This window comes from Oncorhynchus kisutch, linkage group LG6 (assembly GCF_002021735.2).
Source record: "Oncorhynchus kisutch isolate 150728-3 linkage group LG6, Okis_V2, whole genome shotgun sequence".
Taxonomy (NCBI): Eukaryota; Metazoa; Chordata; class Actinopteri; order Salmoniformes; family Salmonidae; genus Oncorhynchus; species Oncorhynchus kisutch.
Window position 1 is genome coordinate 4,052,252 of NC_034179.2, and position 11,885 is coordinate 4,064,136.

Here is an 11,885-nt window from a genome sequence, read left to right on the forward strand (position 1 = left end):
GAGAAGAGAAGAGAAGAGAAGAGAGAAGAGAAGAGAGAAGAGAAGAGAGAAAGAGAAGAGAAGAGAAGAGAGAAGAGAAGAGAAGAGAAGAGAAAGAGAAGAGAAGAGAAGAGAAAGAGAGAGAAAGAGAAGAGAAGAGAAGAGAAGAGAAGAGAAGAGAAGAGAAGAGAGAAAGAGAAGAGAAGAGAAGAGAAGAGAAGAGAAGAGAAGAGAAGAGAGAGAAGAGAAGAGAAGAAGAAGAGAAGAGAGAGAGAGAAGAGAGAGAGAGAAGTAGAGAGAGAGAGAGAGAGAGAGAGAGAGAGAGCGAGAGAGTAGAGAGAGAGTGAGAGAGAGAACTAGAGAGAGAGAGAGAAGTAGAGAGAGAGGGGGAAAGAGAGGGAAAGAGAGAGAGAGAGAAGAGAGAGAAAGAGAGAGAGTGTGAGAGAGAAGAGAGAGAGAGAAGAGAGAGAAAGAGAGAGAGTGTGAGAGAGAAGAGAGAAAACCAGACTTTTCCAGGCTGAAAAGCCATCTGACTGAAATATGTGCCTTCAGGAAGTATTCTCACCCCTTTGGCTGTTTCCACATGCTGTTGTGTTACAGAATTTTAAAATGGATTCAAATGCAAACGATTACTGGCCAACATACAGTACAGTACCCAATAATGTCAAAGTGGAATTATGTTTTTCACAATTTTGACGAATTAAATAAAAAATGAAAAGCCGAAATGTCTCTTAATAAATATTTAACCTCTTTGTTGTGGCCAGAATACGTTCTTCACAAAATCACAAGTTTAACGTTACTTTTGAATGACTTCCTGTACCACACAATAATCTGTAAAGTCCATAAAGTCAAGCAGTGAATTACAACCACAAATTCAACCACAAAGACCAGGGAGGTTTTTTCTTAAATTTTCAATGTCTCCCAAAGAAGGGTAAAAGCAAAACATTTATTTTATTTTAAAAGCAGATATTGAACATCCCTTTGAGCATGATGAAGTTATTAAGTTATTAATTATTATTAATTATTACACTTTAGATGGTGTGTCAATAGACCCAGTCACTACAAAGATTCAGGCATCCTTCCTAACTCAGTTGCCGGAGAGGAAAGAAACCGTTTTTTTTTTTTTTTTTTTTTTCATTTTACCTTTATTTAACTAGGCAAGTCAGTTTTTTCAATGACAGCCTAGGAACAATGGGTTAACTGCCTTGTTCAGGGGCAGAACGACTGATTTTTACCTTGTCAGCTCTGAGATTCGATCTTGCAACCTTTCGGTTACTGGCCCAACGCTCTAACCACTAGGCTACCTGCCGCCCCATGAGGTCAATGGTGACTTTAGAACAGTACAGTTACAGTATTTAATGGCTGTGATAGGAGGAGACTGAGCACGTCTCCGGCGCCGCTGAACACAGCGTATTAATTCAATTCAATTCAAGGGGCTTTATTGGCATGGGAAACATATGTTAACATTGCCAAAGCAAGTGAGGTAGATAATATACAAAGTGAAGTAAACAATAGAAATTAACAGTAAACATTACACATACAGAAGTTTAAAAACAATACAAATGTCATATTATAGTGCCTGTGTATATTATATATATATATATACACAGTGTTGTAACAATGTACAAATGGTTAATGGTACACAAGGGAAAATAAATAAGCATAAATATGGGTTGTATTTACAATGGTGTGTGTTCTTCACTGGTTGCCCTTTTCTCGTGGCAACAGGTCACAAATCTTGCTGCTGTGATGGCACATGGGTGGAATTTCTCCCTCTCTCCCTCTCTCTCTTTTAGTTAGACTCATTCTCCCTCTCTCCCTCTCTCTCTTTTAGTTAGACTCATTCTCCCTCTCGCCCTCTCTCTCTTTTAGTTAGACTCATTCTCCCTCTCTCCCTCTCAATTCAATTCAATTCAAGGGCTTTATTGGCATGGGAAACATGTGTTAACATTGCCAAAGCAAGTGAGGTAGACAACATACAAAGTGAATATATAAAGTGAAAAACAACAAAAATTAACAGTAAACATTACACATACAGAAGTTTCAAAACAGTAAAGACATTACAAATGTCATATTATATATATATACAGTGTTTTAACAATGTACAAATGGTTAAAGGACACAAGATAAAATAAATAAGCATAAATATGGGTTGTATTTACAATGGTGTGTGTTCTTCACTGGTTGCCCTGTTCTCGTGGCAACAGGTCACAAATCTTGCTGCTGTGATGGCACATGGGTGGAATTTCACCCAGTAGATATGGGAGTTTATCAAAATTGGATTTGTTTCGAATTCTTTGTGGATCTGTGTAATCTGAGGGAAATATGTCTCTCTAATATGGTCATACATTGGGCAGGAGGTTAGGAAGTGCAGCTCAGTTTCCACCTCATTTTGTGGGCAGTGAGCACATAGCCTGTCTTCTCTTGAGAGCCATGTCTGTTTATGGCGGCCTTTGTCAATAGCAAGGCTATGCTCACTAAGTCTGTATATAGTCAAAGCTTTCCTTAATTTTGGGTCAGTCACAGTGGTCAGGTATTCTGCCGCTGTGTACTCTCTGTGTAGGGCCAAATAGCATTCTAGTTTGCTCTGTTTTTGTGTTAATTCTTTCCAATGTGTCAAGTAATTATCTTTTTGTTTTCTCATGATTTGGTTGGGTCTAATTGTGTTGCTGTCCTGAGGCTCTGTAGGGTGTGTTTGTGTTTCTGAACAGAGCCCCAGGACCAGCTTGCTTAAGGGACTCTTCTCCAGGTTCATCTCTCTGTAGGTGATGGCTTTGTTATGGAAGGTTTGGGAATCGCTTCCTTTTAGGTGGTTGTAGAATTGAACAGCTCTTTTCTGGATTTTGATCATGAGTGGGTATCGGCCAAATTCTGCTCTGCATGCATTATTTGGTGTTCTACGTTGTACACAGAGGATATTTTTGCGGAATTCTGCATGCAGAGTCTCAAATTGGTGTTTGTCCCATTTTGTGAAGTCTTGGTTGGTGAGCGGACCCCAGACCTCACAACCGTAAAGGGTAATGGGCTCTATGACTGATTCAAGTATTTTTAGCCAGATCCTGATTGGTATGTTGAAATGCATGTTCCTTTTGATGGCATAGAATGCCCTTCTTGCCTTGTCTCTCAGATCGTTCACAGCTTTTTTGGTTGGACAGGTTTCTCAATTTCTTTCTTAGATTTTTTGCATTCTTCATTAAACCATTTGTCATTGTTGTTCATTTTCTTCAGTTTTCTATTTGAGATTTTTAGGGAAGCTGAGAGGTCAAATATACTGTTAAGATTTTCTACTGCCAAGTTTACACCTTCACTATTACAGTGGATCCTGCTGTAGAATTCAATGCAGCCAGCAGGTTAAATGAATAACCAAGTCACTCAGAAACACGAATCATGATTCTCCACTCAGTAGAAAGAGTAGTAAAAAAAATTTAAAAATGCAGTTTGGTCAGTGAAGGATATCGGAATATTTTTCGTTAAAAGTTATATCACAAACACACTGTATTTTACTGTATTCTACCATCATGGAATCGTTCTACCGTATCATCATGGAATCGTTCTACCGTATCATCATGGAATCATTCTACCGTATCATCATGGAATCATTCTACCGTATCATCATGGAATCATTCTACCGTATCATCATGGAATCATTCTACCGAATCATCATGGAATCGTTCTACCGTATCATCATGGAATCATTCTACCGTATCATCATGGAATCATTCTACCGTATCATCATGGAATCATTCTACCGTATCATCATGGAATCATTCTACCGTATCATCATGGAATCATTCTACCGTATCATCATGGAATCATTCTACCGTACCTTCATGGACTCGATATAGAGGACGTATTCTACCGTACCTTCATGGACTCGATATAGAGGACGTATTCTACCGTACCTTCATGGACTCGATATAGAGGACGTATTCTACCGTACCTTCATGGACTCGATATAGAGGACGTATTCTACCGTACCTTCATGGACTCGATATAGAGGACGTATTCTACCGTACCTTCATGGACTCGATATAGAGGACGTATTCTACCGTACCTTCATGGACTCGATATAGAGGACGTATTCTACCGTACCTTCATGGACTCGATATAGAGGACATATTCTACCGTACCTTCATGGACTCGATATAGAGGATGTATTCTACTGTACCTTCATGGACTCGATATAGAGGACGTATTCTCGGAGCACGGGCAGGAAGTCTTCGCTCATGTCCTGGGTGAGTTCGTCCAGGGCGCTGGAGCAGTTAGCCATGCAGCTGGCCACGCCCTCCAGAGGCCCCTGTAGCTCCGCCTCCGACAACGCCCAGGTAGTGTAGACAGGACCGTACTCACGCAGCTCTACCTGGTACTCTGTGAATACACAGTGGAGGAGGGACACAGTAGTCAGAGACAGGATAGAGAAGGGGACAGTCACCGCCCAGGTTAGACAGGACCGTAAACACACACACACACACACACACGTCTTGTACAGCTAACCTTGTGAGTACACACAATTCAGTCCTATTCCAAATCCTATTTTCCCTAACCCATAACCTGCACTCTTACCCTAACCCAAAAACCTCACTCTGGCCCCTAACCCTGGCTCCTAACCCTTATCGTAATTCTAACCCTGACACTAATTCTAACCTTAAACCCCCTAGAAATAGCATTTGACCCTGTGGGGACCAACAAAATGTCCCCAGTTGGTCAAATGTTTGTTTGTTTAATATTCTTGTGCAGACTTCTTCTTAAACACGTTGCACACACACACACACACACACACACACACACACACACACACACACACACACATATATAAGGGAGTCACTAACACAGAGTCAGGCAGAGATGGGACAGTAGTGGAGAGGGTGGAAAGTTTTAAGTTCCTCGGTGTACACATCACGGACTAACTGAAATGGTCCACGCATACAGACAGCGTGGTGAAGAAGGCGCAACAGCGCCTCTTCAACCTCAGGAGGCTGAAGAAATTTGGCTCGTCACCTAAAACCCTCACAAACTTCTACAGATGCACAATCGAGAGCATCCTGTCGGGCTGTATCACCGCCTGGTACGGCAACTGCTCCGCCCACAACCGTAAGGCTCTCCAGAGGGTAGTGAGGTCTGCACAACGCATCACCGGTGGCAAACTACCTGCCCTCCAGGACACCTACAACACCCGATGTCTGAGGAAGCCCAAAAAGATCATCAAGGACAACAACTAACTGAGCCACTGCCTGTTCACCCCGCTATCATCCAGAAGGCGAGGTCAGTACGGGTGCATCCAAGCAGGGGCCGAGAGACTGAAAAAACAGCTTCTATCTCAAGGCCATCAGGCTGTTAAACAGCCACCACTAACATTGAGTGGCTGCTGCCAACATACTGACTCATCTCCAGCCACTTTAATAATAGGATGTAATACATTTATCACTAGCCACTTTAAACAATGCCACTTTATATCATGTTTACATAATGTACATTACTCATCTCATATGTATATACTGTACTCTATACCATCTACTGCATCTTGCCTATGCCGTTCGGCCATCGCTCATCCATATATTTATATGTACATATTCTTATTCATTCCTTTACACTTGTATGTATAAGGTAGTTGTTGTGAAATTGTTAGATTACTTGTTAGATATTACTGCACGGTCGGAACTAGAAGCACAAGCATTTCGCTACTGTCGGATTAACATCTGCTAACTATGTGTATGTGACCAATACAATTGAATTTGGTAACACAGAACAGAAAAGAGTGACCCAGCAATAACCACCGTTACCCACCTGACTGTTCTTTGATGATTCTCTGTGCTATCCTGTCGATAGTACCCAGCTTCTGTGTGAACATATCCAGGTAGTCTCCCATAGCAGAAAACTCCACGGGTCGGCCCCTCAGCTTGTACCCTCCTGTCACGTACTTCACCGACTCCCCCATCTTAGAGAGCAGGGCTAGGCCTTGTCTCTTATTCAGGTCCTGGGGAGAAACCACAACTGTTAGAGCCTTGTCTCTTATTCAGGTCCTGAGGAGAAACCACAACGGTTAGAGTCTTGTCTCTTATTCAGGTCCTGAGGAGAAACTACAACGGTTAGAGCCTTGTTTCTTATTCAGGTCCTGAGGAGAAACCACAACGGTTAGAGTCTCGTCTCTTATTCAGGTCCTGAGGAGAAACCACAACGGTTAGAGCCTTGTCTCTTATTCAGGTCCTGAGGAGAAACCACAACGGTTAGAGCCTTGTTTCTTATTCAGGTCCTGAGGAGAAACCACAACGGTTAGAGCCTTGTTTCTTATTCAGGTCCTGAGGAGAAACCACAACGGTTAGAGTCTCGTCTCTTATTCAGGTCCTGAGGAGAAACCACAACGGTTAGAGCCTTGTCTCTTATTCAGGTCCTGAGGAGAAACCACAACGGTTAGAGCCTTGTTTCTTATTCAGGTCCTGAGGAGAAACCACAACGGTTAGAGCCTTGTTTCTTATTCAGGTCCTGAGGAGAAACCACAACGGTTACAGCCTTGTCTCTTATTCAGGTCCTGAGGAGAAACCACAACGGTTAGAGCCTTGTCTCTTATTCAGGTCCTGGGGAGAAATGCAGGTTAAACACAACATACACAATACACAACGGTTAGAGCCTTGTTTACCACTGTTACAACATTACACCAACAAATGTCTCAGAGACTTTGATTGGAGATTCCTTCAAGGTATGAGTCAGAAATGCATACAGTATTTGCAGTAATTTCTCTCCTATCTAACATACTATGCGTATCCAGATTGTCATACCTTCATACCGATCTTGTGCCATAACCGGGATATTCAGTAATACCGGTAATACCAGTAATATTTTCAAACCCCACTGAGCCTCTGTAATCCTAAGGTTAGTAATGCTAACAAGTACACGTAAATCCCATAGCGAATGCTAGCTAAATGCTAATGAGTGCATTGCAAACATTTCAGAAGAACATAGCAAAAAATATAAAACTCAACATGCAACAATTTTACTGAGTTACATTTCATATAAGGAAATCAGTCAATTCATGCCCTAATCTATAGATTTCAGATGACTGGGAATGCAGCTATGCATCTGTAGGTCACAGATACCTTTAAAAAAAGGGGTGTGGATCAGAAAACCAGTCAGTATCTGGTGACAACCAGTTTCCCTCATTCAGCGAGACATCTCCTTCGCATAGAGTTGATCCGTTTCTGGATATTGGCGGGTACTGGAATGCGCTGTCGTACATGTAGATCCAGAGCATCCCAAACATGCTTAATGGGTGACATGTCTTGAGTATGCAGGAAGAACTGGGACATTTTCAGCTTACAGGAATTGTGTACAGATCCTTGTGAAATGCATTATCATGCTGAAACATGAGGTGATGGAGGAGGATGAATGGCACGACAACAGACCTCAGGATCTCATCACGGTATCTCCGTGCTTTCAAATTGCCATCAATAAAATGCAATTGTGTTCGTTGTCCATAGCTTATGCTTTCCCATAACCTGTTCACAACGTTGACATCAGCAAACCTCTCGAACCCACACGACGCCATATACACGGTCTGCCATCTCCCCGGTACAGTTGAAAACCGGGATGAATCCGTGATGAGCACACTTCTCCAGTGTTCCACTGGCCATCAAAGGGGAGCATTTACCCACTGAAGTCTGTTATGATGCCGAACTGCAGTCAGGTCAAAACCCTGGTGAGAAGGACGAGCAGGTGAGCTTCCCTGAGACGGTTTCTAACAGTTTGTGTAGAAATTCTTCGGTTGAGCAAACCCAGTTTCATCAGCTGTCCGGGTGGCTGGTCTCAGACGATCCCGCAGGTTAAGTAGCCGGATGTGGAGGTCCTGGGCTGGCGTGGTTACACGCGTTCTGCGGTTTTGAGGCCGGTTGGACGTACTGCCAAATTCTCGAAAACATAAAATTCTCTGGCAACAGCTCTGGTGAACATTCCAGCAGTCAGCATGCCAATTGCACGCTCCCTGAAAACTTGAGACATCTGTGGCATTGTGTTGTGTGACAAAACATTTTAAAGTGCCATTTTATTGTCCCCAGTACAAGGTCCACCTGTGTAATGATCATGCTGTTTAATCTGCTTGTTGATATGCCACACCTGTCAGGTGGATGGATTAACAAATGTCTTCACACATTTTTGGGGAAATAAGATTTTTGTGAGTATGGAACATTTCTGGGATCTTTTATTTCAGCTCAGCGTTTATATTTTTGTTCAGATTAGAAGAATATGCCATTTAGCAGTGACTTTTATCCAAAGCGACATAGTAGTGAGTACATACATTTTCATACTGGTCCCCATTTGGAATCGAATCCACAACCCTGGTGTTGCAAGAACCATGCTCTACCAACTGAGCTACATGTGATCTTTCACACCAGCGACCCGGTTTCGTTTCCCTGCCCTGCTGTTCTCTACACTGGTGTCAGAAGAGGGATTTTATGCCGTCTCTTGACATAAGCTATTCGCAGGACAGACATTCCGGCTCATAAAATTACAATAAGTAACTTGAAAATGCTGTACGCAAAAATACTAATATTAGATAGCAAGGCTCTTGATCCAGGAGGGGATTCTCTGGTGTTACCAAGAGGTGTTTGATTCAGCAAGAAGCTAACCAGCTAGATCTGGGGTCTTCAACAGGCAGATCGCCAGCTAAACTAACCAGCTAGATCAGGGGTCTTCAACGGGCAGATCGCCAGCTAAGCTAACCAGCTAGATCAGGGGTCTTCAACGGGCAGATCGCCAGCTAAGCTAACCAGCTAGATCTGGGGTCTTCAATGGGCAGATCGCCAGCTAAACTAACCAGCTAGATCAGGTGTCTTCAACGGGCAGATCGCCAGCTAAGCTAACCAGCTAGATCAGGGGTCTTCGACGGGCAGATCGCCAGCTAAACTAACCAGCTAGATCAGGGGTCTTCAACGGGCAGATCACCAGCTAAGCTAACCAGCTAGATCAGGGGTCTTCAACGGGCAGATCGCCAGCTAAGCTAACCAGCTAGATCAGGGGTCTTCAACAAGCAGATTGCCAGCTAAGCTAACCAGCTAGATCTGGGGTCTTCAACAGGCAGATTGCCAGCTAAACTAACCAGCTAGATCAGGGGTCTTCAATGAGCAGATCGCCAGCTAAGCTAACCAGCTAGATCAGGGGTCTTCAACAAGCAGATTGCCAGCTAAGCTAACCAGCTAGATCAGGGGTCTTCAACAGGCAGATTGCCAGCTAAGCTAACCAGCTAGATCTGGGGTCTTCAACAGGCAGATTGCCAGCTAAGCTAACCAGCTAGATCTGGGGTCTTCAACGGGCAGATCGCCAGCTAAGCTAACCAGCTAGATCTGGGGTCTTCAACGGGCAGATCGCCAGCTAAGCTAACCAGCTAGATGAAGGGTCTTCAACAGGCAGATCGCCAGCTAAGCTAACCAGCTAGATCAGGTGTCTTCAACAGGCAGATCGCCAGCTAAGCTAACCAGCTAGATCAGGGGTCTTCAACGGGCAGATCGCCAGCTAAGCTAACCAGCTAGATCAGGGGTCTTCAACGGGCAGATCGCCAGCTAAGCTAACCAGCTAGATCTGGGGTCTTCGACGGGCAGATCGCCAGCTAAACTAACCAGCTAGATAAGGGGTCTTCAACGGGCAGATCACCAGCTAAGCTAACCAGCTAGATCAGGGGTCTTCAACGGGCAGATCGCCAGCTAAGCTAACCAGCTAGATCAGGGGTCTTCAACAAGCAGATTGCCAGCTAAGCTAACCAGCTAGATCTGGGGTCTTCAATGAGCAGATTGCCAGCTAAGCTAACCAGCTAGATCTGGGGTCTTCAAAAGGCAGATTGCCAGCTAAGCTAACCAGCTAGATCTGGGGTCTTCAACGGGCAGATCGCCAGCTAAGCTAACCAGCTAGATCTGGGGTCTTCAACGGGCAGATCGCCAGCTAAGCTAACCAGCTAGATGAAGGGTCTTCAACAGGCAGATCGCCAGCTAAGCTAACCAGCTAGATCAGGGGTCTTCAACGGGCAGATCGCCAGCTAAGCTAACCAGCTAGATCAGGGGTCTTCAACGGGCAGATCGCCAGCTAAGCTAACCAGCTAGATCAGGGGTCTTCAACAAGCAGATTGCCAGCTAAGCTAACCAGCTAGATCTGGGGTCTTCAATGAGCAGATTGCCAGCTAAGCTAACCAGCTAGATCTGGGGTCTTCAAAAGGCAGATTGCCAGCTAAGCTAACCAGCTAGATCTGGGGTCTTCAACGGGCAGATCGCCAGCTAAGCTAACCAGCTAGATCTGGGGTCTTCAACGGGCAGATCGCCAGCTAAGCTAACCAGCTAGATGAAGGGTCTTCAACAGGCAGATCGCCAGCTAAGCTAACCAGCTAGATCAGGGGTCTTCAACGGGCAGATCGCCAGCTAAGCTAACCAGCTAGATCAGGGGTCTTCAACGGGCAGATCGCCAGCTAAGCTAACCAGCTAGATCTGGGGTCTTCAACGGGCAGATCGCCAGCTACCAGTAGGTCTAACAGCAGAAACATCATGTGGTCCACTTAAGAGTTGTTTATTAACCATTATTTTATCTGGTATATTGGCAGAAAACACATCTCTTGTATTTTACGGACCCGGGAAGAGTTTCATGGTAGAAGAGAAGAATGTCTCAGTGTGTGTAGACCATGTATCTGATGCTGTCTCAGTATGTGTAGACCATGTATCTGATGCTGTCTCAGTATGTGTAGACCATGTATCTGATGCTGTCTCAGTGTGTGTAGACCATGTATCTGATGCTGTCTGGACAGTGAAACAGCACCTCTCTGTCTCAACATGCAAGAGATCAGTCATTCATTCATTGCTGTGATCATTGATTTCCTGAAGAAACTATCCCTCTTCCTCTATGGGTCAAATGACCAGGTTATTAACTAGCTAGTCAATGGGGTAACAGGGCTGAACAAAGTGTCAACAAATGGTTAACAACTTTGACGCGTGAGTAGTTTCAGAACGGCCCACGACATTGTTTATGAATGTGAAATGCTGTGCTGGTAATCTGCTATAGGGAGATAAAATGCTGTGCTGATAATCTGCTAGAGGGAGATAAAATGCTGTGCTGGTAATCTGGGTCAGATGTTTCAGCAAGGTTTGTTGAAAAGCAGCATCGCTGTCGTCATGGTAATGGTGTAACCATGACGCTAACGAATCTGCTCTCGCTTGTTTCTCATTCAGAAACAATGGTACAACCAAGCCTTATTATTATCTGAGAGATGTTTTTCCATAGTCGCACAGTGCACCCAAATTAAAACGTCCCGTCAACTGAAAAAATAATTTGTTGCATATATGGGATGCATTTTAGAGCTCTGACTGCAGGTATTTACTTAAAAAGCAACTACAAATATTCAAATGAATATTAAAAAATATATATATATATATATATCACATATATATATATATATATATATATATATCACAAAAAATGGCACTATTGACATTGAGGTTGCCATTTACCAATTACCGCGGTATAGAGTATATACGGTATGCTGCCCAAACCCATACCTTAGCAGAGAGGAATGCATTGAAGTGTTGGTTGAACGACAGGACAGGATGGTCCAGCCACTCTCTTCAGGAACTTATCCAGAGGCCTTCCTTCCTCTTCTCAACAAACTCCTCAGAGAACCGTTCCACCACCCCTTCATCACAACTTCTCAGAGGGCTGGGGGCAGAGAGAGAGAGAGAGAGAGAGAGAGAGAGAGAGAGAGAGAGAGAGAGAGAGAGAGAGAGAGAGAGAGAGAATAGGGCAGAAGAGAAGAGAGAATAGGGGGCAGAAAAGGGAGAGAAGAGATAAGGGCCAGAGAGAGAAGAGAAGAGAGTGAGGAGATAGGGCAGAGAGAGAGAGAGATAGGGGCAGAGAGAAGAGAGAGAGATAGGGGGCAGAAAGAGAGA

The 11,885-nt window shown here is 44.0% G+C and overlaps 1 protein-coding gene across 1 annotated transcript in view; it reads right to left on the minus strand.

Moving 5' to 3' along the window:
- The window catches only part of LOC109882175 (sorting nexin-30), a 55,729-nt gene that overhangs the window by 16,777 nt on the left and 27,067 nt on the right, over positions 1-11,885 (minus strand). The window contains 3 exon segments of the mRNA XM_031826016.1: positions 4,148-4,347; positions 5,764-5,953; positions 11,499-11,662. Of these exon segments, the coding sequence (XP_031681876.1) occupies positions 4,148-4,347; positions 5,764-5,953; positions 11,499-11,662 (554 nt within the window).